Here is a 27,168-nt window from a genome sequence, read left to right as displayed (position 1 = left end):
CTTACAGTAGAGGGAAAGTAGCTACCTAAGAGCTGGCAGATATCTGTTGGAAGGAGACATTGAAGCGGAGAGAAAGTGGTAAGCAAGTGTTCTAGCCACTCTGTTGAGCAATATGTATCAGCAGTTGGTAATCTCTAGGCCCCAAAGGTACTAAAAGCCCGGGAACATAAAAAGTATCATGGCTCTCATCTCTACATTCCCAATATCACTGTTAACAATTACAGCAGCTTTTTGGATAAAATATACATTTTTATAAGCAGAGTTGAAAAACTAATAGCTTGTAGGCACACTGTTGGTCTAAAGTATTTTTTTCAAAAGCTGCGAAGACTAAAAGTAGAAAGAGTATATATAAAAGTCAAATTTGGAAAACATGGCAACACTGGGCATGTGTTCCTACATAATTATCCACTGGATCTGAGGAGCAGTCCCTTTAGCTAGGCCTTGCCCTCTTAGGAAAAATAGCTAACATTAAAAATATGAGTTTCCCTTTAAAAGAGGCCTTCCTTTAATTAGAATATGATCTTTGGCTAGGTTTGTTAAAGGAAAATTAGTCTCATAACTAATACATTTTTACTTACATCACGATTCCTATTAAGGTCCTCATACCTAAGAAGATAACATTTTCTTAATGTTAATTTAAAAAACCTGTTTGTTTGAAGGATCCCTTGTGCTAGAGTTGACTTCAAGTTGTGAAACACTGTATAATTACATAAGTTATTTATTTTTAATTTTTTAATTTTTAATTTTTTGTGGGCACACTGTAGGTATATATGTCTATAAGGTACATGAGATGTTTTGCTACTGCATGCAATGTAAAATAAGCACATAATGGAGAATGGGATATCCATAATTTGTTTATTTATTTTTCACTTTGTCGCTCAGGATAGAGTGCAGTGGCACGATCTCGGCTCACTGCAAGCTCTGCTTCCCGGGTTCATGCCATTCTCCTGCCTCAGCCTCCTGAGTAGCTGGGACTACAGGTGCCTGCCACCACGCCCGGCTGATTTTTAAATTTTTTGTGTTTTTAGTAGAGATGGGGTTTCACCGTGTTAGCCAGAATGGTCTCAATCTTCTGACCTCGTGATCCGACCGCCTCGGCCTTCCAAAGTGCTGGGATTACAGGCGTGAGCAACCGCGGCCCAGCCAATTTATTTATTTATTTTTAGATACAGGATCTTACTCTGTCACCCAGGCTGGAGTGCAGCAGCACAAATGTAGCTCACTGCAGCCTGTAACTCCTGTACTTAAGCGACCCTCCCACCTCAGCCTTTGAAGTAGCTGGGATTACAGGCATGAGCCACCACATCTGGATACATACGTCATAACTTAATGACTGGCATTAAAATTAATGATGCTTCAAAAATTATTCGTTGATTATTTAAATGATTCAGCAGTAAAACTTAGTAAGCTTTTCTACACTATACTCAAAAGTATAAAAAGATCATTATGTTTATGGTAGCCAAAATGAACAATTAACTTGATCATCTTTCTCCTGCAGTAGAACTCAAAATCAATAAAGAGGATTTTGGCAATTTTCCTGAACCCCTAATAAAATGTATTAATAATAATAATAATAAATTAATAAAACTTGTTTTGTTTTCACTTTTTTTGACTCTAGGACTAATTCACTCATTTATCTGCCTGGCCCATAAGCAAAATCTGAGTTTGCTTATTCTCTTCCTCTGAAGACCAGCTTGGGTATCTCCAATGTTTTCCTAATGAAATTAAAATTAACACACCTCAATTAAAAAAAAAAATAAAGATGCAGCTAGGTGCAGTGACTAATACCTATAATACCAGCGCTTTGGGAGGCTGAGGTGAGAGGATTGCTTGAGGCCAGGAGTTCAAGACCAGCCTGGGCAATACAGTGCATCTCCATCTACAAAATGTTTTTAAATTAGCTGGGCATGTTGGCATACACTTGTAGTCCTACCTATTCAAGAGGCTGAGGCAGGAGAACTGCTTGAGCTCAGGAGTCCGAGGTTACAGTGAGCTGTATGATTGTACCACTGCACTGTAGCCTGGGTGACAGAACAAGATCCTGTCTCTAAGAGAGAGAGAGGGAAAAAAAAGCATCTTTCTTGTTTGGAGTCTTGGCTGGGAGCTACATGTTATACATCAGAACTTAGGTAGGAATAGAAGGCCCAAGAATTCACTGTGCTGTCCCTAAAAGAATGCTAAACATGTTTGACTTGACAAATTATCATCACTGCAGCTACATTTAAAATACATTAATGATCTAATATTCTTATTTGTATTTTATGTACAACTTCAGTTTTCACTAAAAAGTATTATTAAACAACAGTCTAAACTTGTGAGAACTGTATTTTGGAAAAACTAATAAAACATCGAAACTGAACTGGTGGTCCACAGGCCACTCTTTGAATCACAAAAGTGTTTTATTTGATTAGCGGTTAGGGGAAAAAGTAAATGGCTTGTTCTGTTAAATGACAGGATTTTGGTGGGGACCATTTTGAAGGGCCAATTCTCATCCAAACCAAGTTCAAGGTCTGGTGGGAAGAAATTCTGCCTTGCCAATTTCAGATGCTGGACACTCACAAAATCTCAATGTCAGGTGAGGAACTATTATGCAAAGCCTTTTCCATCCATATTTATCAACTTCCTAAGTTCTCTTTTGAATGGATTCTCTGGTGTTGAATAAGGAATGAATGTTAAAGAGAAATTTTACTATACTGATTACACTGAAAGGGTTTCTCTCCAATATGGATTCTGATATGATGAAAAAGCTGAATTCTATGAACTTTACCACACTTGTTACACTGGCAGTAACAAATCTCTCTGGTGTGAAGCCTCTGGTGCTTGTTGAGGACTGACCACTGGCCAACGGCTTTGTTTCACTTATCACATTTATTATAGGGTCTCTCTCCAGTATGGATTTTCTTACGATGAATGAGTCTAGTGTTCGCACTGAAAGCTTTCCCATATTTTTCTCATTTATATATCTAACTCCAGTGTGAATTCTCTTATTTGCATGAAGCCTACACTTCTGAGTAAAGGCTTTCCCATACTTGTTACATTCATAGGAATCCTCACCAGTGTGAATTTCTGATGCTGAATTAGGACAGAGTTCTGAGCAAAAATTACTCCACATTCATCACTGTGGTATTTTCTGGATATTTTCCTAGTCTTTCCTCATACATTTGGACATCTACACAAAGTTCTCAGGAATACTGCCATCAAATCTGACAGTGTTTTCCTGTTGGCATGTTATTTCTTCATTTCTTCTGCTTGGGAAGAACACTCTTATTCTCCATTTTGATCGAATCATCTGAAAGAAGAGACTGAAAATGTCAGCATAATTCACTCATTCACATATACTTTACTCAATCACTTGCTCACGAAATAAGCACTTTTTAGAACTATATGCCAGAAGAAAGAGAAAACAGAAGAAAATGTTTCCCATAAAACAGATATGTAGAGTTTATTACTTAAATTATAATGTGCTATCATTTAAAAAGGAAGGGTTGTGTGTGTATTTGTGTGTATACATACATATGCTTGTATTAAAACAACAAGTAATGAAAAGATAATTCATAAAAGGAGCACAGAAAGGTTACTGATGGGTAAGGGAGGCAATAGGAAGAAGAAAACAAGAATAGAACCTCGAAAATATCTTACTTTGTAGATTTAACATCTAAAACTTTATGTTTTAAATAATTTTAAAAACCACTCTCTGAACATTGAAAAAAATTCAACAAACTGAACTTACGTTTATATCCACTGGTGGCATAACCACATAAAAGAGTAATTATTTCATACGTCCTTAAAGCAGTAATTTTTTTTTGTATAGCCCAAGTGATATATATCTTAAGGACAAAAAGAATAGAAAACATGTATACACACACACACACGCCACCACTAAGCTATTTACAGTAATCATATTTGTGGGTAATGCTGTGGTTTTTTTATGATGAGGCTATTGTGTATATATTGTGGGACAGCAAGTGAGTAATTATTTGATGTTCTATCATTCCTGGTGCCTTTCAGAATCCTCTAAAAGGAGATACAGATGAAGATAAGAGATTAAGACCCGAAGTAGTAAATGTGAACTAGAACTATCAATGTGAACTCATGATATACATTTTCTTTTAAATTTTTTCTTAACTCTGAGTACTGGAAAGGCCTAGGACCAATTGACTAAGCCATAAGCACTCCTAATGCCCTATTTTTGGTTTTGAAATACCATTTCCCGTTAGGCAGAATCAGAGGTCCTTGGAAAAAGTATTAATTCTAGGACTATGTAAGGAAAACTGTAAGATGGGCTTGGTACATCTTATCACACAGGTCAGCAAGAAAACCATCAAAGATGACTAGGTTCATAAGGATTCACATGCCAAACTGAAAAGGCTTCTACTGCTCAAAGAGGAGATAAATGAGCTTTAGGAAGGATAGTATTATGGATTGAAAAACATCAAATAATGCTTCAATCCACAAGTTCCTAATGATACTATTACTAACAACTGGCCACTGTTTTAAAGGATGATTACAAACTAATTCATTGTTTTGAAAACTGATTTAAAAAGCAAGGTACTGGGGAGTGACTTAACCAATTATCTTGCCTTTCCTAAACAAACCATTGGATAACTAAACAGAAAACCAGGGGAAATGTCTTTTTATATAACTATTCCAGCTTTATTAAATGAAGAAAGGAGGATACAATTAGAATGTCACCATTTTGGGACCCCTAATGGATTATTAGCTATAGGTATTGAGGATCAATAGCTGCTAACACCAAAGAAAAAGAGACAAACAGAAAATATAGGCTTCAAATAGAACACACTATCTTGCCAAAATCATTAAATTTACCTGGTCAAAAAAACTTAAAACTTGATTTTAATCAAGCCTGTACATTACTACAATTTACAGAAAATACAGAGGACAACAGAACATCGTAGACTACAGCACATGATGCAGACAGCAAAACCCATGCTGTGTGCAACTCTACAGGACAAACAACTTCATTTTCTTTAACAAGTGAGTTGTAACAGAAGAGAAAACAGGAGAGGGTACCCATACATTAAAAGAAACTTAGGAGACATATCAACCCATCACAATGTGTTTTCTTCCTTGGATCTTGATTCAGATAAGTTAAAAAACAAAATGAACAAAAAAAAGTTTATGACATCTTTGAGAAAACTAGAAAATTGATATTAAAGAATTACTGTTAATTGTTTAGGTATGAAAATAGTATTATGTTTACATTTTTAAAATTCATACCTTTTACAGCAAATATTGAAACATTTACATTTGAAAGACTATGATATCTCAGATACGCTTTAAAATTATATGTATAAAAAAGCATGGGATATAAGTAGAGTTATAAGTGAAACAAGATGGGCCATAATCTGATAATGGTGAAGCTGGGTGACAGGTTCATGGGGATTTATTAAAAGTAGTACAATTCTACTTTTATATATGCTTAAACTTTTTTCATAGTACAGAGTGAAGAAAAAAAGAAAAAGAAAAGAGTTCATGGCTTTTAGTTGGTAGTATTAAAAAAAAAAAAACAGAAAAAAGAAGCCATGTGAAAACCCTCTAAGGCCAGTTACAAAATAATTCAATACCCTTGCAGTGAAATGTATATCAGCTACATATAGGTATTATATGTAACTTGAAAAGATATCTGTAATGTAATATTAAATTAAAAAACAAGTGGTAAACAATACTTTCAGTATAATGGCATCTTAGCACGTATGCGTGCTTTCCCAGTAAGCATGCACCTACTAAAGTTTTATGTTTCCTACGCTCATTTAAAAAATGTACATTTGAAAATTTATTTATTGCATGTAGCCTTTTAATAGTTTTCTATTGGCTTCAATATAGAAAAACATTCTCCTGTCTTTGGGCTAAGAGGTCTGGGTTAAGGAAGTTGGCAGTATTAGAAGGGAGAAACTGAACCATACAAGGTAACATGAGAGTAGCAGGATTTAAAAACAAAAACAAAAAACAATTTTAAGGCAAAGAAGTGAAGAAAGAAAAGAATCATAATCCAGGTTAAAGTGGTATGCTTAGAGGAACAGGTTAAAAGTGGAATAGGCAATAGAGATTAAATGAAAGGTAGGCAGAGATTTTAATGACGAGGTTCATTTAGAGAAATACAAAAAGACACCAACATTTCCTAACTTCTTCTTTGCTGTCTCCTCCTCAATGTTCTCCTTAATAGTGTGAAACTCCCAAGATTCAGAGCTGAATTGACCCTTTACTGGCTGGAGCTAGACTCCAGGTGAGTCCTATGAAGCTGCCAGATACAGTATTTGCCTTGGGACACTATTTGTTGCCTGTAGGAGGGTGGGGAACTGGGGACAATAAGACAGAGTTTAATGAGGTTGACATTTGCTGAAAGTTAGAGCTTAAAATCCCATTATTACTGTGGAACACACAATGGGAGGGCAGAAAGCAGTTTTCCTTTATCTGCAAGGGCAGGGACAAACAGACAAAGAGGGAAAAATACACAGGGCCTACAAGTTAAAAAAAAAAAAAAAAAAAACTCAACATAGTAGAAAAAAAATAAATAACTCTGGCCAATAACATGTTAGCCATTTTCTCTAACTACCCTAGAGAAGTGATCTCAACTCTCTTATCTCTCTCTGGAGATAATACCTGCTATCTGATAAGACATTTCTTCATTTTACCTTTCCTCCCAGATCATTCGGCTTCCTCTCCAAGTTTAGTACAGATAGCTTCTTCACTATACTCTGGGATGCTCCTATACCCAGGCCTGGAATTCTTCGGCAGGATGGTCAGGATCCGTAGTTCCAAGATGTGCTCCTTGCTGTGTATCACTGGTCTCCACCACTGATGGCAAAGAGCCTGTAGCTGGACCCTTGAGGCCCAAGCAAATACGCATAGTACCCTCTCTGAAGAACTCCTGACCAGAAGCTCCCTTTCTGTGTGGGCTAGATTCTTTAACCATATGACACTTCTTTGGTTCTTCTGCAGTTGGTCTGAATGCATTCCTGGGTGAAACAGCTCAGAAGACTGGCTCAGTGCAGCAGTACATATGCTTCAGGATGATGCTAAGGCATAACACATCATTGTTAAAGAAGATCAACTCCAAACTGGAACATATTTACCTCAGAGGTGAATGGCTATATCAAGGCAATGATTTGAAGGTAAAAAAAAAATTTATGTGAAAGATAAATAAGCAAAAAATGACATAAAATTAACTAAAAGACATTTCAATTACTTCTAGAGTAAAGAATAAGACACTATTAGCTTTCAGATCTAGAAACTTCAGTGAAATATTCAGATGATTAACAAAAACAATAGGTGCAAAAAGTGATGCACACAACTTGGCATGCTTCTATTGCATGTCAGATGGGTCAATTAACATTTACAGGCATACATTGGACATATTGCAGATTTGGTTCTAGACCACTGCAAAAAAGCAAATATTGCAATAAAGTGAGTTATACAATTTTTTTGCCTTTCCAGTGCATATAAAAGTTATGTTTACACTACATGACAGTCTATTAAGTGTGCAGTAGCATGTCTAAAAAATGCACATACCTTAATTAAAAGATACTTTATTGCTAAAAAATGCAGAACTCTTCAGTGAGTCATAATCTTTTTGAGGCTGCAGGGTCTTGCCTCGATGTCTGCTGACTCATGGCTGATCAGGGTGATAACTGCTGAAAGCTCGGGTGGCTGTGGCAATTTCTTAAAACATGAGACACTGAGGTTTGCTGCATCAATTGATTCTTCCTTTCATGAACTATTTCTCTGTGATATGCAATGCTGTTTAATAGCATTTTACCCACAGAACTCTCAAAATTAGAGTCAATCCTCTCAAACTCTGCCACTGCTTTATCAATTAAGTTTATGTGACATTCTAAATTCTTTGCTATTATTTCAACAATTTCACAGCATCTTCCCCAGGAGTAGATTTAATCTCAAGAAACCACTTTCTTTACTCATCCATAAGAAGTAACTTCTCATCCATTCAAATTTTATCATAAGAATGCAGCAATTCTGTCACATCTTCCGAGAAGACGAGACAAGAGAACTACACTTCTAGTTCTCTTGCTATTTCCTCTATATCTACAGTTATTTCCTCCACTGAAGTCTTGAACCTGTTAAAGTCATCCATGAGGATGGGAATCAACTTCTTCCAGACTCCTGTTCACGATGATATTTTGATCTCCTCCCGTGAATCACAAATGTTCTTAATAGCATCTAGAATGTGAATCCTCTCCAGAAGGTTTTCAATTCACTTTGCCCAGATCCATCAGAGGAATCACTATCTATGGTAGATCTACCCTTACAAAATGTATTTCTTAAATAATAAGACTTGAAAGTTGCAATTACTCCTTGATCTGTGGGCTGTGGAATGGTTAGCTGTGTTAGGCATGAAAACAATATTAACCCTTTTGCACATCTCCCTCAGACCTCTTCAGTAACTTGGTGCATTGTCAATGAGCAGTAATATTTTGAAAGGAATCTTTTTTTTTTGAGCAGTAGGTCTCAACAGTGGACTTAAAATATTCAGTAAACCATGTTGTAAATAAATGTGCTATCATCCAGGCTTTGTTATTCCATTTTTAGAGCACAGGCAGAGTAGATTTAGCATGATTCTTTTTGTTTGTTTGGGACAGGTTCTTTCTCTATTACCCAGGCTGGAGTGCAGTGGTGCAATCGTGGCTCACTGCAACCTCTGCCTCCCAGGCTCAAGCAATCCACCCACTTTAGCTTCCCTAGTAGGTGGGAGCAAAGGTGTGTGCCACCACACCTAGTTAATTTTTGTTTTTTTTGTTTTTTGTAGAGACAGGGTTTTTCCATGTTGCCCAGGCTGGTCTCAAACTCCTGGGCTCAGCAATCCTCCTGACTTGGTCTCCCAATGTGCTAGGATTACAGCATGCCCAGCTAGCATGATCCTTAAGGACTCTAGGATTTTCAGCTTAGTAAATGAGCATTGGCTTCAACTTCAAGTCACCAACTCCATTAGCTCCTATCAAGAAAGTCAGACTGTCCTTTGAAGCCAGGCACTGACTTCTCTCTAGTTATGGAAGTCCAAGATGGTATATTCTTCCAATATAAAGTGTTTCATCTGCATTAAAAATCTGTTCTTTAGTATAGCTACCTTCATCCACTATCTTAGCTAGGTTTTCTGAATAACTTCCTGCAGTGTCTACATCAACATTTGCTGCTTCACTTTGCACAGTTATGTTGTGGAGACAGCTTCTTTCCTTAAATCTCATGAACCAACCTCTGCTAGCTTCTAACTTTTCTTCTGCAGCTTCCTCATCTCTCAGCCATCATAGAATTGAAGAGAGTTAGGATCCTGCTGTGGATTATGCTGTGGCTCAACGGCATGTTGTGGCTGGTTTGATCTTTCCAGATCACTCAAACTTGCTCCATATCAGCAATAAAGCTGTTTTGCTTTCTTATCACTGTGTTCAGTGGAGTGGCTTTAACTTCCTTCAAGAACTTTTCCTTTGCATTCACAACTGGCTGTTTGGTACAAGAGGCCTAGCTTTCAACCTATCTCAGCTTTCAACATGTCTTCCTCACTAAGCTTAATCATTTCTAACTTTTGATTTAAAGAGAGAGATGTGAGACTCTTCCTTTCACTTGAACACTGAGATGCCACTGTAGTGTTATTAACTGGTTTCATTTTGACACTGTTGTGTCTCAGGGAATAGGGAGGCCTGAGGAGAGAGAAATGGGGGAATGGTTGGTTGGTGGAAGAGTCACAACACACACCACATTTATCTTTTAAGTTAGGCATCTTAAATGGGTGTGGTTAGTGGTGCCCCAAAACAATTGAAAATTACATCAAAGATCACTGATCACAGATCACCATAATAGATATAATAATAATTTTAAATTTTGAAATACTCAATTACCAAAATGTGACACAGAAACACGAAGTGTGCACATGATGTTGGAAAAATGGTGTTGACAGACTTGCTTGATGCAGGGTTGCCACAAACTTTCAATTTGTAGAAAACACAGTATCTGTGAAGTGCAGTAAAGCAAAGTGCAAGTAAAATGACGAATACCTGTATAAATCAACTTCTCTGTGCCAAGGATTGTGCTAGATGATTTCAAAAGTTTGTTTGTTTGCTTCAGACAGAATTTTTCTCTCATTGCCCAGGCTGGAATGCAGTGGCGCTATCTCGGCTCACTGCAACCTCTGCCTCGCAGGTTCAAGCAATCCTCCTGACTCAGCCACCCAAGTAGCTGAGATTACAGGCATGTGCCACCATGCTCAGCTAATTTTGTATTTTAGTAGAGATGGGGTTTCATGTTGGTCAGGCTGGTCTCAAACTCCTGACCTCAGGTGATCCACCCACCTTGGCTTCCCAAAGTGCTGGGATTACAGGCGTGAGCCACTGCGCCTGACCCAAAAGTATTTTTAATTTTAGAATAGTGTGCATGCCAGTCAGGGGACCTCATATCTGACTTATTGGTCCCAAGTTAATTAAACAAGGCCCCCTTGGTACACAAACCCAGTGGGTATTTTTCAGTCCTTTTCCTACCAGATGCCCCTGCAGCACCTAACACTGCTAACCTACTCCCAATTTTCTGAGAAATACTATAAACTCTTCTGGTTATTTTTCCATAAGTTGGTTTTTGTAGTGTTTAGCCTAATGCTTGGCACTCAGGAAGAACAGTTATGCATTGCTTAATCACATGGTTAAGTTCTAAGAAATGTGTCTTTAGGCGATTTCATCATTGTGAGAATATCATAGACTGTACTTCCACAAACCTAGATGGTAGAGCCTACTATACACCTAAGCTATAGTGTATAACCTAATGCTCCTAGGCTACAAACCTGTACAGCATGTTACTGTACTGAATACTGTAGGTAGCTATAACACAAAGCCAAGTATTTGTATATGTAAACATATCTAAACACAGAAAAGGTACAGTAAAAATATGTTATTATAATCTTATGGAACTATTATTGTACATGTGGTCTGCTGTTGACTGAAACATTGCTATGTGGCACATACCTGTTAAATATGTTTCTAATGACTATTATTTAGTCTATTTCGTAGCTCTTATTCTGCCTATCAAAAATGTCTAGTATCAAGCTGGGCACGGTGGCTCACGCTTGTAATCTCAACACTTTGGGAGGCTGAGGCGGGCAGATCACCTGAGGTCAGGAGTTCGAGACCAGCCTCACAACATGGAGAAACCCCATCTCTACTAAAAATACAAAATTAGCCAGGTGTGGTGGCGCATGCCTGTAATCCTAGCTATTTGGGAGGCTGACGCAGGCGAATTGCCTGAACCCAGGAGGCGGAGGTTGCAGTGAGCCAAGGTTGAGCCATTGCACTCCTGCGTGGGCAACAAGAGCAAAATTCCGTCAAAAAACAAAAACAAAAACAAAAAAAGTCTAGTATCCTAATTTGAAATCCAGCCTTATTCTCATCCCATATTCATTCTGGGCAATCTCAACCATTCTATGACATCAGCTTTCACCTGAAAAGTCCTAAACCTGATTCACTCATCCCAATCTTTCTTTGGAGCTCCAGGCCTTTACAGTCCAGTGGTGCATTAGACCCTTTCAGTTTTATGTCTTACAAGCATCTTCAACTCACCACCAAAAATTCATCATTTTCCCCTTGTGACCAATTTATTCTCCAATATTAGCCATCTCTTATAAAATTGTGCCACACTTACCGAATAATTTAATCCAAACCTGCCTATTTATCCCTGGCTACATTTATTTTATCTAAAAAATACTTATATAATACTTAGTGTGTGACAGGCAGTGCTCTCAATACCTTTTCTTTCTCAATTTCATCAGTCTAATTAGTTATCAGGTCTAGTTAAATCTGTAATCTGTAACACAGTTCCACTTGGTACCTTCTTTATTTCTATAGCCAGTGACTGACTTACTTTCACCAACTTATGGTTTTGGTTCTTTCTTTAACAACTGCACGTCTCTAGTCTCTCTTGCTTTCAGTTTTGCCCTCTTCCAATTCATTCACCACATCACTTCTAGAATATTTCTAGAAAGCTAGTAAGATTACATTACTCCTCTTCTTAAATCTAGACAGAGCATGTAACTGCCCAGCTACTGTGCATTGCCACAGTTTACTGCATGCTTCAAACGGCTTATAGGAGTACCAGCATACTGATCTCTTCAGCTACCGGGGTGGCCAGGAAGGCTGATGTCCTTAGCCTAGTCTCTTCTGCTTAGCAGTGTGCCTACAAATTTTCTTTATGTGCTGTGACATTAAGAAAATGGAAAAGCACACTGCTCTATAAACTTTAAATTCCTCAGCATATTTCAGTTATTCTCTACTCTCTTTGCCCCACCTCTGCCACTCTTGTTGCCCAGGCTGGAATGCACCCACCATTTACTTGCAGTTTTCTGAAATGGTTTTCTGATCCCTCCTTCACATACTATAACGATCCCTCAAGTGCCATTTCCTCTTTGCTATCCAACTTCTCATAGTCCACAGAGACAGCTCTGCTATTGCCTACTCAGGGAAACCATCTTTAATGTTCCACCTCCAGAGTCCCTATGTACGAAGTTTATTTTCCTCAAGACAACATGTCTTTCCCATTACACTATACAGTAAGAAATGCCTTTTATCTGGCTTATTCCCATTTTTGCAACATAAAGCCTAGGCCATTATGTGGCATTCAATAAATGCTCGCTTGAATGTGTTAACCTCTGAATGTTTTCTTACCCAGAGAAATTCACGTACCACTTCCCTTTGTTTTGCAGAATTGTGGGGATCATGTCAAGTATTTTTCTTTAAGTATTAAGCCTTTACAGATATACAATATCGTAATCATTAGTATAGGGGATTTTTATGAAAACTGAAAAAACTATTCAGGTTAAAATGGCCGTAGGATTCAGAAAACGTATACGGAAGCCAGCTCTTGGCCGGGAGGACCTTTCGGCTGATGGATTCTGGTGAGGCCTCCTTGCTGGTAAGTCTGTGCCCCCATCTGAGAAGGGGATGATCCATACAGACCCAGCTCTGTACAGCGCTTTGTTCAGTTTTCTGCATCTCTGAAATGTCTGGTGGAGCTGACTACAAAACACAAAATCCTGATCCTGAGGGATCTACGTAAAAGAGCAAGCCCTGGAAAAGGGGGCAACAGCACCCCCTCCAAGTACCATGATCTCTGGATCGCTGAGAAAGTATAGTGCATCTTGCATGAGTAGAAAGGACTAGCACACTGCCTACACACACAGTCCCGGGATACTGAAAACTGAACACTTCTCTAGGGGAAAGGAAATACTTTGGCCGCAACGCACAGGATACCGGAAGAACGTCCATGTTTCAACGCACTTCGGCCGGCTCCTCTGCCCACCTCTCTAGGAATCTTGGAGGACCCATCAATCTCAGTGGTTCATTTGTGCACACCACCTGGCTCACCTTTGTGAGCGCAAAAGCCGCCTCAAAAAGGCTCAGGGGGACAAGGGTCGTAACATCTTGTGTCCAGCAGCCACTCAGTCTGGGCTGACTTCTCTCTCTCCCCTGCTGAAGACACCTGACTGCTCACACTGGATCCTGCCCTGTCCTCCCTTCCCTAAGTCCCTGGTCCTCTGGGTCTCAGGCATCAGGGTCTTTCCTCTATCCTCAGGGAGATTCCTCAATCGGCCCCAACGAGCACCTTAGAGCCCAACCAAGCTCCTGGGATGGCTGATGGGGGTGTCTAGGCACGGGCACACTCAGAGCTCCTCCCACAGCACTGGTCATGTCTCTCAGAAGATAAAGGGCTTTCCAAACAAAAAAAATCAACCAACCAACTCTGGGTCTGGTATTATCAGTACCACACAAATTGTCCAGTTACCTTCACTCTGCCCCCAAGGGTCAAATGCAATAATCAACACCCACCTGAGGAAAGTGGCAACAAGAGGGGAAGATGTTGGTTTGCTCTCCATTGTTTTAAACCAGTTTAAATAAATCAGGTCCCCACGAGTAACTTAACCACTAGCAAGTTTGGGGCTTATAGATCCCTGACTATATACCCCTCTACAATGAATTAGCAGAAGTCAGGGGTGATGAGGGGAGGCCACCGCCATCTCCACCCCTGCAGTCAATGATCTTGAGGCAATTGCTGAATAGCTATGAAGATCTATTAACACACTTAAGGCAGGTCAGCTGTCTTTGGTACCATCAAGTGGCAAGAGGACTCCTCTCCACAGCCAACAAATGATGTGGAGTGAATGTGATAAATTATGAAACTACTTGGTACAGTATCTGCCCCCTTCCCCTTCACCCAACTACCTGCTTAAAATGGCTCACTGTTTGCCTTAACAGTGCAAGCTTCTGATCCAATACTCTATCTTCTCACTTTCTTCTACAGTATAAGGTTGAACACTGTACTCTATCAGTCCCTATACCACTGAAACACTCCTGTGCTTCCAGGACGTCGTCCATCTTGTCTGGTAAACCATTCACTCTAATAGTTTCATCTTAGGTAACTAGCTATGTTAACAATGGGTTTGTCTTAATTGGGGGTGGGGTGGAGGGCCCTCTGTTTTGTTTGTGCAGACATATTATCCCATCCTTTCTTTCCTAATCCAATAGATTACTGGGGGTTACCTTAGGCTAGGTGGCTACACCTAAGTCTCCAACAGCCTTTTCGTATATATTCTGCCTTAGCTTTCATGACAGAACATTGTAATCTTTCTGATTCTCTGTCTCTTCTATCTCCTTGGTTGAAAAAAATATTGCCTATTGCAAACGTTATTAGTATGGGGACCATACCTCCTGATTTATACTTGTTGTCTTGGCATAATTATTAACAGCACTCCTTTTCATTTTCAAGTGTCCCAGATTGGACAATCAATTACATAGTTACCTTATGTGTGTGGACCACTAATATGCTAATTAGATACAGATTCTCAGGCTCTGCCTCAGAAACTGATTCAGGGGTGGGGCTCAGAAAACTGCAGTTCAAACAAACAACCCAGGTGATGCTAGTGCAGGTATCATCAAGAAATAATGCTTTCAACACTGCCCAATGGCAGCTGACATAGAAAATTGGGGATAGGTTCAAAGAGATCTAAAAATCACAGTGGTTTCTAGACTATGCTTTTCTCCCTATCCTCCATTTTATGGAAAGTAATAAAAAGTGTGAGGAGTAAAAGGCAGTGAGATTATTTTCACTGCTTAAGACAACAATATCTAAAAACTTGAACCAGTTGATAAATGAGAGATTTCTAATAATTATTATGAAGATGAAGCATGTTTCTTGGCAACACTCTGTCTCTGCATCTAGCTTTTTATTTTTCCTTTGGTCACCATTTTTCGCCCAATCTAGAGTTTTAGCATCTAATTTTACCTTCTGTCTGATTCTTTTTTATGTTCTCATATTTTGTTCTTTTTTCTTTCCAACCCACTTTGTTGTTGCTCTTGTTTTCAGATGCCTACAATGGGTCTCAGGGCTCCAAGTGTAAGTGTCTATGAAACCACATGTAATTCACAATGATCTCTGTTCATAATTGGTTTCCTTTACAAAATTTTTAAGGCAATAAAAGATGGAAAGATTACTACAAGTGCTTAAGCACTCTGGACTTCACTTTTCTCATTATCTTAAATGGAGAGGCATTTAAGATATTTATAAACTCAGAATAGTATAGAATCTCTATTACATCACTTTGTGGAATACATATTTACTTGAGAAGCTGATTTTACTTCAAATTTGGGTCTACTATATTTTTCTTAACTTCACTTAATAATCTGTAGCTGGCCGGGCGCAGTGGCTCACGCCTGTAATCCCAGCACTTTGGGAGGCCCAGGCGGGCGGATCACGAGGTCAGGAGATCGAGACCATCCTGGCTAACACGGTGAAACCCCGTCTCTACTAAAAATATGAAAAATTAGCTGGGCGTGGTGGCGGGCACCTGTAGTCCCAGCTACTCAGGAGGCTGAGGCGGGAGAATGGCATGAACCCGGGAGTTAGAGCTTGCAGTGAGCCTAGATCGTGCCACCGCACTCCAGCCTGGGCGACAGAGCGAGACTCTGCCTCAAAAAAACGAAAAATAATAATAATAATAATAATAATAAATAATCTGTAGCTATTTCTCTTGGAAATAATTTAACCTCAAGACACAATAAAAAATACTCTTGAGGAAGTATAAGATTTTTTATAATACCCACAATTAGCCTTAAGGAGTGACACAAGCAATTTGAAATGTCAGGTGGAAGAATATGTGATAGAACCAAATACACTAAACTGAAAAATACCACCCATCACTTCTCCATTTATCTGTAGAAGAAATATGTGCAATTCTGGTTGCCCATGCCTTGTTTCCTAGCTCATATGAAAACTGTTAGCTTTTGAACAGAAGGAACTTAACTTGGACTAAACTGGGGAGAAGAAACAGAATATGTAACATTTTAAAATAGTGAGTTTTTTCATCTATAGGAGTTTGTTAAATAAACTATGGAGTATGAACAAATAAAATTCTATTCACTTATAAAAAGAATGAAGAAGTTCTATGTTATGATGTGGACATCTCTAAAGATTATATTCTTTCATGAAAACAGCAAGGTATTAGAAGAGTATAAATAATATGCCGTCTTCCTGAATAATGGAAGAAATAAGATTATACATTAGTATTTGCCTATATTTACATAAAGAAACACTGAAAGATACATAAGAAACTAGTACTATGGCTACTTAGGAAAGTAGACCTTTTGTATTATTTTGATTTTTGAACGAGTTGAAGAATGAATCTTTTTAAAAAGTCCTACTAAGTAAATTAAATTTTAAAAGTTAAAAATAATAATTACAAACATAAATAAAATGCTTCCAATGAGGAATAAGTGAGAAGAGTCTTTCCTGGATTCCAGTGTAAATTAAATAGAGGAGTTGTGCATTTATTGAAACATATAAATGGGCGGGTTTGTTGAGCAACTTCAATGACTTATAAATCCTATAAATTCCATATACTTGTAATTTTTATTTGGTGATATAAAAAATATATAAACACCCAGTGGCTTAATAGAAACAGTGTTACACTAGGAACTAGGAGACAGGGTTCTAGTTACAGCTCTGCTTTTAAGTGGCTCTATGATCTTAGTTACTTCCCAGAACTTCCTTTTCTCTTATCTGTCAAATAAGAGCAAACAGAAATGATCTTGAAGGTCCCTTAGAGTGATTCTGTTATTCTTAAGTTACTTGCTATGTATTGGGTATTTGGGTGTATTCCAAACCAGATTGTTTTCACCATAGGTTTTCCATTTCTTTGTCTCCTGGACCTTGTATAAAGCTTTGTAAAGAGTTACTAAGTCAATGTTAAGGGAAAGAAATTTTTTTATGTATGACCTTGGTGGTAATCAATAGTAAATGCTGAGAAATGTGGAGGTTATAAAAACAATCAACACGAAAGAGTGATCATACTTCTTTTCAATCTTGAATATGTTTCAAATTTTCCATACAAAATATTGAATAAAGGAGAAAAAGGCAAAAACAAAAAATGCTCATTATATGTTACTGGAAAAATACATAGGCCTATATTTTCCAATAAAAAATCTGAAGCGAGATATCAGATTTTTAGCTAAGTTTCTTAGCCTCTGCATAAATTTAAAATCATGAGCAATATTTGTTACGAAGAGCCACTGAGCTGCGAATAACACATGGCTGCTTCAATTCCTCGGTTCCTAAAGGTTAACTTACTAAAAAATCTACAGAAATCCAACTTACTATAAATCTACATTTATATAGGAGGACTCATCTGCTCCTTTTTGTAGGTTAAAAAGCAAATTATCATATTTTATGTGAATGAAGTCAGGAAACCTATATTATGAATTTTATTACAATTATTTTTAAATTAATTTTTAAATACTCAGTGAACTCCCTTTGAGATTATTTTGTACTCAGCCTACATAGAATTATTTTAAACTTTTTTTTTAAAGTTTTTAAAAACTAGGATGAAGAAGTTTTCCTGAAATATACTTAGAAAACTTCTTGCACAGATGTGTGTGAAACTAGGTCTACAGCATACATGATGAAATTAACACAAGAGGCAACATTCAGTATCGTAAAACTGTAGATGTCACTGATCAGAGAACTTGGCAGATGTATTTAAGATATTATGCTTCTCTGTATAAAATAAGGGAATTTTTACTGGCTTTCCCTTGAACTCTCTATGCTAGAGGACATAGCAGGGACAAAGTGAGAAATACTTTTCCCTACCTGTTTCAAGGAGCTAGCTTGATTCAGCCACAGGGTGGACTTTCCGATGCTGGATTAGGTTGCAATGGTAAATGAAGTTCTTGCCACATTCTTCACATTCATAAGGTCTCTCTCCAGTGTGAATTCTCTGATGCTTAATGAGGACTGAACGTCGACTAAAACTCTTATTGCACTGATTGCACTGGTAAGGTTTCTCCCCAGTGTGAATTCTGAGGTGATGGAAAAGCCCGGCATTCTGGCTGAAGGCTTTGCCACAAACACTGCACTGGTAGCGCTTCTCCCCAGTGTGGAGTCTCTGGTGCTGGAATAGGCCTGACCGCTGGCTGAAGGCCCGCCCACACTCGTCACATTCATAAGGCTTCTCACCTGTGTGTGTTCTCTGGTGCTCAATAAGGATGGAATTCTGGGTGAAGCTTTTTCCACATTCATTACAGATATAGGGTCTCTCCACTGAAGAGCTCACCCTTTGCTTTTCCAATCTGCCCTCGTGGTCACAGATAGCTCCATACTCAGGCATCTGAGTAATATTACCATTCAGTTTTCCAGGAACTTGTACAAGAGATTTCACTTCCTGAGAAATCTCCCTCTTTGGGGCTAACTCCACATTCCAAGTCCCAGCCTTGCCATCTAAAATAATAATAACATGAAAGATAACATGAAGTGTAAGAGATAACAGATTACCTTTCCAAAGACAAAAGAAAAAAAGTGGCCAGGCAAATGGGTGGAAGGGGACAAGTAGCCACTTTTTCTGTTTATTTTTCCACTCAATCTATTATACCCAGACCTCAGGGAAAAGATGCACTGTATTATAACTGCTTACTTATTGTCTGCCTCTCCCACTAGACTGTAAACTTCATGAGAGCGGGGATCACATCTACCTTGTTTATCACCGTATCCCTGGTACCTGACACAGTGTCTGGCATATAGCAGACACTAAATAAATGTGTTGAATTCATAAATATTCAGGGAATGAGGTAGGCTCCCTGAGGAAATTCTAATCCTCACCAATCTCCTGAACTGGGCACACCTCTCGCAAATTATACCGAAGTTGCTCTTCCAAGGTTTGGAATTGGTCATTTGATGACTCCTGAGCTGCTCCTGGAGTTGCCTTCTCCTTTACAAACTCTTCCTGTTCATGAGCATGGCTCAGGACCTGGTGGAAATCAAGGACAGTTGGGAACCAAATATCAGAGAGAACATGGCAAGAAGGCCTTCTCAGGGCCTCTGGATAGAAAAGAAGGACCAAGAAGCTGGCAAAGAAAAAAACAGAGGCAGACAGATTAAAAGCCCACAGAAGATCAAGTCTGGCATAAAAAAAAATCCTCCTCCTCTACCTTTTTTTGTTGCACTGAAACCTCATACTTGTTTTTACAGGTACAAACCCTGTTCTGCCATCTTCTCACCTGCTCTCCTGGTTCATCCAGCTCTCTCTCCAAATCCTCCAGCACAGTCACTGCCTCCTCTCCACTCACAGGACGGTGCTCTCTGACCCAGGCCTGGAGCTCCTCGGGCAGGATACTCAGGAACTGCTCCAGCACCAGCAGCTCTAGGATCTGCTCCTTGGTGTGCATCTCTGGTCTCAGCCACTGATGGCAGAGCTCCTGGAGTCTTCGAAGAGCCTCCCGGGGCCCAGGGGTCTCCTGATAGCAGAACTGTCTGAAGCGTCTACGAAAGATCTCTCTGGTATGAGGGTTATTTCTTGACAGGCCTGATTCTGGCCCACAGGAATGTTCCTCCTCTTCCTCCTTTACCTTCACTGCCAGAAGTCGTTCCTGCATCTCTGCAGTCTGAAGGGTCAAGGTTATGGCCATCAAAGGTTTAACTATTCAGAAAAAGAATCTATTCTTGATAATTCTCCCTTGATCTTTTCTTCTGGAAACCCCGAGATCTAGACAATTATTTGCAAAGAAAAAAATATAAAAATGCAGAAAACCTCAGGACAAGGAAGGACTGGAGTATTTACACTAAAATCAGTCACTCTGTGTCATGAAGGAACACCGAAACATGATTAATGATAGATACTTTAGAAATACGAATCCAGATAATACAGGAAGAAAAACAGAAACGGAACAAAAACTCCTACAATTTTCTGAAGGAAGGTACTGTTTCAATCATCCTGACTGGAACAGCTCAAATCAGCTTGAGCATATTGGGTTTCCATTTGAATAACAAGATACTAAATTCGGGGTAAATTTTAGCTATATGAAGGTAAAAAAGCACTTTGGGCCCAAGTGGTCACAGATGACACCAAGAATCAAGAAGAAAAGGGAAATAAATGGAGGATGGAGGGAAAGTAAAGATGATAAAACAAGAATTCTAAGAAATGCACTTAGAGAGACGAGGCAGAGTCCCTCCAGCCATAGGCGGTATGGAGGAGGGAGATCTAGGTTTAAAATGTGGAAGGTCTTGGACTGAGACATCATCCTGCAGGTATTCCCTCCAGAGTCTTGGGCTTCATGTTTTGAGCCTTGGTCTCTTCAATCTATAAAACAGGAATTCTAAAACCAACACTGCCTATCTTTCTAGGTTGATACAAAGATAAAACGAGGATAATGAACACAAAGAAGTTGGCTACTTAGTAAACTCCAAAGTGGTAACACTGTTGTTATTTTTCTTATGTTATTGTAAGATTAAATGAATATCCCTAGTGGTTTAAGGCTAAGGCAAAAGAATCAGAAAGTAGTTGACTGCAGTGATCTAGGCTCAGAGATATTAAAATGATGGAAATACTGGTTCCAGTACTTTAAAACAGGAGTAGAATTTGACCTTTTTCTCGCCCTTTAATTTCTTGGAAACTTTTTCTCTTTGAAGCTACTTGAAGGTGGGGAGGGGGCAATTTTATGTAAAATAAAATTACTGCTAATAAAAAGACAAATGTCTATGACTCCTGAGGTCAGGAGTTCGAGAACAGCCTGACCAACATGACAAAACCCCGTCTCTACTAAAAAATACACAAATTAGCTGGGCGTGGTGGCACACCTGTAATCCCAGCTACTCAGGAGGCTGAGGCTGGAGAATTGCTTGAACCCGGGAGGCAGAGGTTCCAGTGGGCCAAGATCATACCACTGCACTCTAGCCTGGGTGACGGAGTGAGACTCCGTCTCAAAAAAACAAAAACAAAAGCAAACAAACTTATGAGCAATCTTAACCAGGATAGCAATTAATGAAGACAATTTTCTGAAAGAAAAACAGTTAGATGACCCAGTGATTCCTAAGCACCATTTTCGAGCACAGACTTTCAAACTTTTTTGACCAGGACTCTTATTAAGATATATTTTATATTATAACCCAGAACACACATGCACATGTATATAAGTGTATGTTTGTACATTTATGAGATACACAAATAACTAAAATAATAATTTCACAAAACACTATGTATCCTTGCTTTATATAGTGACATACAATTATTTTTAAACCTATTTCATTAAAAGACAAAACAAAAAAGCCTGAGAACATATTTCGTGGGTTATAAAATCTATGTGGTGGGTTGTGACACACCACATAGATTTTATGACCCACAAATGAATAATAACCTGTAGAATAAAATATTTGTTTTAATTTTAAGTAAAATTATTGTAATCCATTGCAAAAATAACCCTACACTATTCTGTTTGTTGTTTTTTGTTTTTGTTTTTTTAAGGAAGAGTCTTGCTCTTTTGCCCAGGCTGGAGTACAGTGGCGCAATCTCAGCTCACTGCAACCTCCGCCTCCTAGGTTCAAGCAATTCTCCTGCCTCAGCCTCCTGAGTAGCTAGGATTACAGGTGCCCGCTACCATGCCAGGCTAATTTTTGTATTTTTAGTAGAGACAGGGTTGTACCATATTGGCCAGGCTGGTCTCGAACTCCTGACCTCAGATGATCCACCCGCCTTGGCCTCCCAAAGTGCTGGGATTACAGGCATGAGCCACCGCTCCCAGCAACCCTACATTATTCTTAGGTGTTGACATGCATTGTGAAATTAAATAACTAAGAATAGGGTATTTTATTAGTCTGTTCTTATGCTGCTACTAAAGACATACCCAAGACTGGGTAATTTATAAAGGAAAGAGGTTTAATTGACCCACAGTTTAGCATGGCTGGGGAGGCCTCAGGAAACTTACAATCATGGTGGAAGGGGAAGCAAACATGTCCTTCTTTGCATTCAGCAGCAGGAAAAGTGCCAAGCAAAAGGGGGAAAAGCCCCTTATAAAACCATCAGATCTCATGAGAACTCACTATCACCAGAACAGAACATGAAGGTACCTGCCCCCATAATTAAATCATCTCCCACCAGGTCCCTCCCATGACACATGGGGATTATGAGAAATTGGGAACTATAATTCAAGATGAGATTTGGGTGGGGACACAGCCAAACCATATGAGGTATTTAAATTACAAGTGAACACTGATCACATTGCAACCAGAAGAAAAATTAGATTCATATTGTGATTACTGGTTGTATTTATCAAAGGCGAAAAAAACTACTGGCATGGGACAGCATCCTTCTGGATAACCTGAACACATAATCCCCTCTATAAAGTTCTGGCATCTTTGGTTTGGTTACCTTCTGTAATCACTACCCCAGGAAGTGTACAGAGGATTTTTTTTCCTCTAAAGACAGAATCCTCAAATTCGTGTTTTCCTCCACTTTTTTTTTTTTTTTCTGAGACGAAATTTCACCCTGTCGCCCAGGCTGGAGTGCAACAGCATGATCTCAGCTCACTGCCTCCCAGGTTCAAATGATTCTCCTGCCTCAGCCTCCCGAGTAGCTGTGATTACAGGCACCCACCACCACGCCTAGTTAATTTTTGTATTTTTTTAGTAGAGACGGGGCTTCACCATGTTGGCCAGGCTGGTCTCAGACTCCTGACCTCGTGATCTTCCTGCCTCAGCCTCCCAAAATGCTGGGATTACAGGTGTGAGTCACTGCGCCCAGCCTTCCTCCACTTTTCTTGGTGCTGACTCACCACCACTGTGACTACCATATTATCTTTTTCTGTCATAACTTTTCATATACCACTCATTCACTTAGCAGATATTTATTCAGAGCCTACCAGCAAATATATATTCAGAGCCTACCATATTCCATGTACTGTTCTAGGCACTGGGGATACAGCTGCAATTATAACAAAGTCCCTAGTCTCATGGAATTTACATCCTAATAACAATAATAGCAGACATTTATAGTGCTTTCAACATGCCAGGTAGTGTTACAGATGCTTTATATATATTAACCCATTTAATCCTCAAAACAACCATGAATAAGGTGCTATTATTGCCCCCATATCACAGATGAGAAAACTGAGATATGAAAAGTTTAAGTTACTAGTCCAAAGTTCAAGTCAGTTATAGATAGTAAGCAGTGAAGCTGCAATTCAAACCCAACAAATCTGACTTCAGAACTTACAGTCTCCAGTGCTACAACACTAACTTCTGTTGGGGAAAAGAGGGGCCAGGATGAGGAAAAGGGGTCACAGGAAACAGATAATTATTAAGTATTTGTGAAGTAGTGATAAATGCTATAGAGAAAATAAAGGTAAGGAGATAGAGTAAGGGGAAAGAAAGGTTGCTATTTTATAGTCAGGGAAGGCCTTAATAAGCCAATGGTTGAACAAACCTGAAGGAAGTGAGGAGCAAGTCACATGGCTATCTGGAGAAAGACTGTTCCATGCAAAGGGAACTGCAAGTGCAAATTTGTGCAGATGGGAACACACCTGGATTCTTCAGGTAATAGCTAGTTGAACAATGACTGGAACAAAGAAAACAAAAGGGAAATTGACAGGAGATAAAGCAGGGAGCTTGGGAACTGATCATGAAAGGCAGTGGTAAGGGCTCTAGCTTGTACTCAATGAAATTTGGAAACCATTGGGGATTTTTGAGCCAAGCGGTAACAAAATTTTACTTACATTTAATACAAAAGCATAACTCTAGCTGCTGTGTCAATGACCTTGGGGTTAAGTGGAGGCAGAGAGGGATGCTATGACAATCATCCAGGGAAGAGATCATCATGGCCTGAAACACGGTCTGCTGAATTTGTTCTAGGGTAAGAAAGTTTTGTGGTACAAATATCAAATAGCTAAATTCAGAATATGTACTCACATTACTCAATAAACATACCATGGATTCAAAGGATGAAACAGCCACTCACGCTTTCTTGTTTTTTTCAATCTTCTAGGGTCCGAAAAATGTCTTTTTCTGATTTACCACCTGTGCCACTTGGTTTCAAGTCAAAGTTTTTCTATTCAAAGACAATGCAGCTGAATCTTAGAACTCTGCCCAGAAAAATTCATTTCTGGGATGTAGTGTTTCAAATCTTTACACAGTTTCCCAAATATAAATTTCCCTATTTTCTCTGTATACTCTGGGTTCATTTTTGCTTTCATTCACCTGATTTTGCTTTTATCTGCTGGCCTTAATGCCCAGATCCTTGCACCAGCATACCTGAGTTCTTTGAACCCAGTGTCTCCAAAAGGCTTCCCCAGTTTTTTGTAATCCTGCCCTCCTGGTCACAAACATAGAGTTCCTAATCTTCCATTCAGGATCACAACCTCAATGTATATGCCATGTATATAATTAGTATAATAAATCTTACCTTAAAAAATGCATCTGCATTTTAAAGTTGTTCCTCCTAGAGCCTCAGCAAGCTCAACACCCCCAAATCTACCATCATCCTCATGGAAGGATTATCTTTAACAAGGATAGGCACGTAGGTGAAGACTAAGCAGCACATAATACAAACGTGCCTTTATCATCATACATCCCATGACCCTCACCTCCACTGACACCATCTATGGCTCCTCACTAATTGGATGAATTCCCAAACTCTCAAGCACAGTTTAAAACCAGTCAGACCTTTAGCTTCTGTTGTCTGGCTCCACTCTTGGTTTCCTCTATTCCACAAGCAAAAACTCTCACCTCCAGTCAGGTTTTTCTCTTCACTATTCTAATCAGGCGTTTCTCATCCCTGTGCCATGAGCTTGGTCTTGCCTTCTTCCCTTATTCAAACCCTACCCAATCTCTGCAGCTTGATTCAAATCTCACATCCTCTCTGAAGTCTTCTTTATCCATTTCAGCTCACCCTGTTCCTCCTGCCCGCTCACATGTCATGTACTGTATGAGTCCCACCTTTCACCCTCAGTCACAATTTACCTTGTACTATTACTTCTCTTCAGAACCATTTTTTAAAATCCAAAAAGTAGAGAGGAATATAGAATTCTTTCACCAAGTTCTACTACCCTGAAATAAACAGTCTTAAAGACTGAAATGTGTCCTTTTCTATGCATTTGCAATCGTATATACACATGTACACATGTGCACACATAGAGTTGATATAAGCCCATATATTTTATTTACCTTAGATAAGCAGAAGGTAGTATGAGGTAGTAGAGAACACAGGCAGATCTGGTTGTTTATTCTTTTTTATTTTTTATTTTTTTGAGACAGAGTCTTGCTCTTTTTGCCCAGGCAGGAGTGCAGTGGTGCGATCTCGGCTCACTTGCAACCTCTGCCTCCCAGGTTCAAGCAATCCTCCTGCCTCAGCCTCCGGACTAGCTGGGATTACAGGCACCTACCACCACTCCTGGCTTATTGTTTCATTTTTAGTAGGATGGAGTTTCACCATATTGGTCAAGCTGGTCTCCAACTCCTGACCTCAGGTAATCCGCCCACCTCGGCCTCCCAAAGTGCTGGGATTACCATCTGTGAATTTTAACACAGTGATCTTGGGCAAGTTACCTGATTTTCTAAGCCTCAAGCTCATATATGAAATGAGGTCAAAAACTACCTTGCCAACTTGTTGAGAATATTAAATGAGATAATGCATAGAAAGTGTTTTTGCACAAAGCCTGGCATATAAACATGCAAATTAATCTTTTAATGACATAATGTACAATTTTGATACAATGGTGGTTTAATTAATAGTTGCTACTTTCCCTTAGGGCCAAGACTGTAATCTTTTTCTATTGCTCAAAGAACAAGATGGGTAGGCGAAACATGTACACAAACCAATAAAATGGCTGTTTCATCAGGTTTGCAGAAACACTGTGAAAGATGGACGTCTTCAGATACATTCTCTCCAATCAAATCCTAACTAGAAGCCCAGGACTATTGAGGTACAAAAGAAAGACGGGATTCAAATGAGCGAAGTAACTTCCCGGGTTATAGCTGTAAAGCTAATACAGGAACAGAGTGGAGTTAGCATAGCAAAGGTTTTAAGAAAATGGACTCTGGAGCCAAATTTCCTGTATTTGAATCCTGCCTACACCCCTTACTAGCTCTATGACCTTAGGCAAATTACTTCATTTTCTTCTTGTATGTTAATTTTAAAAAGGGGCGGGACAGGGAGGTGGGGTGTAGTCTACATAATAACAGTGCCTATCTGTTAGTGTTATGAGAAGCAGATATTTGGAAAGTGCTTAGAACAGTGCTGGGCTGGTACATAGTAGATGCTATTTATTCTTCCAAAAAATTAGATAGCAGCAAGAGCCTTTATACTATGTGAATTAGACTAAGAAAGGCTGTGGCATTTAAAAGTATCCCTGCTTATTCTTTAAAATAAGTCCACAGTAGAGAATAAGACATCGGAAAATACAAACATTTCTTCATATCCGAATCTATTCGGATCCTAAGATACAGATAGGGAGAGTTCAGAGTGCCATCAGTACAGGGCAGACAGGTTGAAGAGCTCAGGAATAGACATGGGGTGGGGGAAAGGGGTAGGCGCAACGACGCTGACTTTTGGTTAACAAGGCCCTTCCAGGCTGCGGAGCAACCTCCTCTGCCCTCATCTGCCCGGCCCATCTCTGGCCAAGAAGCCCCTGCCGCCAGATCCCCACACCCAGTCCAGGTCGCAGCGCACAGACCAGCCCTTCCGAAGCCCCTCAGCGGTAGCCCGACTCCAAAGCTCACCGAGGCATCCGTGAAAGGAGATGCCACCTAGCGCAGATCATACCGGCTCTGAATCCTTGACAACCGCAGTCCAAAGAATAATAAACCACAAAGGCCGGAAATGCGTCACCGCGGCCGGCTCCCCGCAGAACTGTG

At 39.4% G+C, this 27,168-nt stretch overlaps 1 protein-coding gene and 1 long non-coding RNA gene across 6 annotated transcripts; one reads left to right on the top strand and one right to left on the bottom strand.

Moving 5' to 3' along the window:
- Positions 1-4,631: 4,631 nt before the first annotated feature.
- Positions 4,632-27,126, bottom strand: ZSCAN23 (zinc finger and SCAN domain containing 23). Of its 5 annotated transcripts, none has more exons than XM_065544281.1 (7): positions 27,034-27,126; positions 23,744-23,875; positions 19,548-20,032; positions 19,150-19,297; positions 18,145-18,771; positions 7,531-9,668; positions 4,632-7,037 (listed from the first exon to the last, which is right to left on the bottom strand). In XM_065544281.1, exons 3-5 carry the CDS (start codon positions 19,953-19,955, stop codon positions 18,158-18,160), a joined length of 1,170 nt encoding a protein of 389 aa, XP_065400353.1. In that variant the 5' UTR covers positions 19,956-20,032; positions 23,744-23,875; positions 27,034-27,126; the 3' UTR covers positions 4,632-7,037; positions 7,531-9,668; positions 18,145-18,157. The 5 variants fall into 5 exon arrangements, with proteins under 5 accessions (XP_065400353.1, XP_065400352.1, XP_065400351.1 ...); XM_065544280.2 differs by lacking the exon at positions 27,034-27,126 and adding an exon at positions 24,033-24,165; XM_065544279.1 differs by lacking the exon at positions 23,744-23,875.
- LOC135970676 (uncharacterized) lies at positions 6,996-15,488 on the top strand. The gene is made up of 3 exons (XR_010586474.2): positions 6,996-7,133; positions 14,305-14,386; positions 15,367-15,488. It is a non-coding gene; the product is annotated as an uncharacterized lncRNA (long non-coding RNA).
- Positions 27,127-27,168: the final 42 nt, after the last annotated feature.

Source organism: Macaca fascicularis, chromosome 4 (assembly GCF_037993035.2).
Source record: "Macaca fascicularis isolate 582-1 chromosome 4, T2T-MFA8v1.1".
Classification (NCBI taxonomy): domain Eukaryota; kingdom Metazoa; phylum Chordata; class Mammalia; order Primates; family Cercopithecidae; genus Macaca; species Macaca fascicularis.
The sequence above is the reverse complement of the archived record's forward strand: the minus strand, read 5'-3'. Positions and strand labels throughout refer to the sequence as shown.